Source organism: Symphalangus syndactylus, chromosome 7 (assembly GCF_028878055.3).
Source record: "Symphalangus syndactylus isolate Jambi chromosome 7, NHGRI_mSymSyn1-v2.1_pri, whole genome shotgun sequence".
NCBI classification, from domain to species: Eukaryota; Metazoa; Chordata; class Mammalia; order Primates; family Hylobatidae; genus Symphalangus; species Symphalangus syndactylus.
In genome coordinates, this window is record NC_072429.2 from 142270600 (window position 1) to 142273506 (window position 2907).

The 2907-nt window shown below is 72.9% G+C and overlaps 1 protein-coding gene across 2 annotated transcripts; it reads right to left on the reverse strand.

Annotated features, from left to right (window-relative positions):
* Positions 1-239: 239 nt before the first annotated feature.
* Positions 240-2055, reverse strand: MAFA (MAF bZIP transcription factor A). 2 transcript variants are annotated; one of them, XM_063643647.1, is made up of 2 exons: positions 1647-2029; positions 240-1088 (listed from the first exon to the last, which is right to left on the reverse strand). In XM_063643647.1, exons 1-2 carry the CDS (start codon positions 1734-1736, stop codon positions 699-701), a joined length of 480 nt encoding a protein of 159 aa, XP_063499717.1. In that variant the 5' UTR covers positions 1737-2029; the 3' UTR covers positions 240-698. The 2 variants fall into 2 exon arrangements, with proteins under 2 accessions (XP_063499717.1, XP_055140847.1); XM_055284872.2 differs by having other exon boundaries at positions 240-2055.
* Between the last annotated feature and the right edge of the window lie 852 nt (positions 2056-2907).

Sequence of the window (2907 nt, forward strand, 5' to 3'; positions counted from 1 at the left end):
TTGAGCATAGTAGGACAGCAGGCCTGGACACAGCACGGGTGACGTCCATGGCTTCGACCTCCAGGGAACGCCGGTAGCAGGGTCGGGGGCAAGCGGGGAGGGGGCAGGCAGGGGCCGGGCCCCTCCTGGCGAGCGACTCATGCTGCGACTCGCGACTGAGGGCGGACCCCGGCTGGGGAAGGAAGGGGCTTCCTCCAAGGTTTTCTTTTCGAATCACCAAGCATAATAAATATAAATACTTCGAAAATAAGACCGATTTTAAAACGGGCAGGGGAATTTAAAAAAGGCAAGGAAAGGGAGGCTGAGAAGAGAACGAAGGAAGGCGGGGGCAGGCAGGGGCCACCCGGGAAGGGACGGCAGCGCGGTCCCTCTAGGTTGGCAGGGCGAAGGTGGGAACGGAGAACCACGTTCAACGTATGTACAAGTGGACGCTTGGAAGAAGTTAGACCTGGCTCAAGTTTCCTTAGAAATCACCGTTCTCCGCGCAACCTCAGGACGGCGACCCGGGCCGACGCGCGCGAACGGGGGCCGGGAGCGAAGGGGCCTCCAGCCCCGCGCCCGCAGACTTGGCAGCGGGGCCAGCACGGCCGGGCCGGGCCTGGCGTCCATGTCCTGTACCGCAGAGTCCGAGCCGAGGCCCCGGGAGGCCTGCGCGAACTTGTCCCCGGAGACGGCGGCGCTGGCTCGGGGTCCGGCGCCTACAGGAAGAAGTCGGGCGCGCCCTTGGCCCCGCCGGGACCGGCCTGCGGCGGCGAAGGCTCCCGCGGGAAACCGGCCCCGCCCGCGCCCCCGGGGCCGCCCCGGCCCGCCAGCTTCTCGTATTTCTCCTTGTACAGGTCCCGCTCTTTGGCCAGGCGCCCCACCTCCAGCTTCAGCTGCTCCACCTGGCTCTGGAGTTGGCACTTCTCGCTCTCCAGAATGTGCCGCTGCTGCACCCGCTTGAAGCGGCAGGACTGCGCGTAGCCGCGGTTCTTGAGCGTGCGCCGCTTCTGCTTGAGCCGGATGACCTCCTCCTTACTGAAGCCGCGGAGCTGCCGGTTCAGCTCGCGCACCGACATGGACACCAGCTGGTCGTCGGAGAAGCGCTCCTCCAGACGCACGTGGTGGCCCGCGCCACCGCCGTGTCCCGCGCCGCCATGGTGGTGATGGTGGTGGTGGTGGTGGGCGGTATGGTGGTGGTGGGCGGCGTGGTGCGCGCCGTGGTGGTGGCCGGCGCCCATGTCGTCCGCGCCGCCGCCGCCCGCGAAGCCCGGGCCGCGGAAAGCCTCGTAGGCCGCGGCGGCCGCCGGGTGGTGCGCGCCGTGGTGCGCGCCGTGGTGGCCGCTGCCGATGAGCGCCTCCACCGCGTCCTCGGGCGTCAGGTTGAGCGCCTCGGGGTTGAGGTGATGCTGGTAGCCGCTCATCCAGTACAGATCCTCCAGCGCCGGCTTCCCCGAGGTGCCCCCGACGGCGCCGGGGCCCCCGCTCGGCGGCCCGGGGGCGCCCCCGGCCTGAGACGCGCCGCCGCCGCCGGTGCCCGGACTGGGCGCGCAGAAGCTGGGCGAAGAGGGTACGGAGGAGCAGGGCGTGCTGAGCGGCGTCGATGACAGCGAGCCGGGCGGCAGGCGGTGGCAGAAGCGCTCGGCCTCGGGCGGCTCCTTCTTCACCTCGAACTTCATCAGGTCGAAGTCGTTGACGTACTCGATGGCCAGCGGGCTGCTGGGCAGCTCGGCGCCCATCGCCAGCTCCGCGGCCATCGCCTGGGGCCCGCGCCCGGCCGCGCCCCGACGGGCGGCGTGGAAGTCGGGGGGGAGCTGCGGGCCTCTCCCCCCCCTGCTCCCGGCGGGCGACGGTCCCGGCGGGGGCGGGGGCGGGGGGGCGGCGTCGCCGAGGGGCGCAGGGAAAAGTTTCACGTGGTCAACTCCGGGGCGGCGCGCTAGGGGCACCGCTGGCCAGGTGTCTCGGGCGACCCCGGGCCCGCGTCGCCGCCTCCTCCCCGCGGCCGCGGCCTCGGGCCGCTCCAGGCCAGCTCCCGCGCCCCACCTGCGCCGCCGGCCGGCCCCGCCTCCCACGGCTAAACGCGAAGCCGCGCGCGCGCCTTTATAGAGCCGGGTGCCTGGGCCCGCCTCCCCGGGAGGGGCGCGCGCCCCCGGGCCAATCGGAGCCCCAGCCCCGCCGCCCTTATTTGCTTATCCCCATGGCAACTAGAGCCCAGCTGTCAATCTCCTGCGGGAAACAGCTGTGGGAAGGGGTGGGGACGGGCCCCCGGCGAGAGGAGAGGGCAGGGCCCTCTGGTGGCCATCACGGGGCACTGCAGGGACAGAGGGCGCGCCGCCTCAGGGGGCAACTGCGGTCTCCAGGGGCCTCAGCTCCCAGACCCGGCGGCCGGAGAGTCCGGGGAAGCAGATGGGGACCGCGCCCGGGGACCCCCTCGGGGCCTCGTCCGCCTCGGGCCACGCGGCGGGACGCCCCCTGGGACCCCTGGGTTTGCGGCCGGGCCTGGGGGCCGGGGACAGCTCCGCTAGCGGCGGCGGCGGTAGCGGGACCTCCCGGCCTCCGGACACGGGTGACACCACGCGGCCCGGCAGAGCGCGGCGCGCTGAGCGGGTTATTTTTAGTCCGCGGCTCAAGCGCGTTCAGGAATTTGGTCAACAAAGTTGCCGGCACCTCCGGGCGCCGGGACGCACGGGGCGGGCGGAGGGGGACACACGCGTGGGGGGCGGCGCGAAGGGCCGGGGACGGAGGGCCGGCGTGTGGGGGGCCGCGGAGAGCGCAGGACTGTGGGGGTCGCGGGACGACGCGGGTGGGTGCGAGCGGCGGGGCGGGGCCCACGGGCTGGCGGCCCCTCAGGGCGTTAGGAATCCTGGCCCAAGCCGCCCGCCGCCGCCCAGTTTCGCCCCCGGCAGGGCTGGAGGCGCCTTGCTGGGC

Bases quoted from the DNA above. Each gene is read 5' to 3' on its own strand.
- MAFA (XM_055284872.2), bottom strand. From the start codon at position 1,736: ATGGCCGCGGAGCTGGCGATGGGCGCCGAGCTGCCCAGCAGCCCGCTG.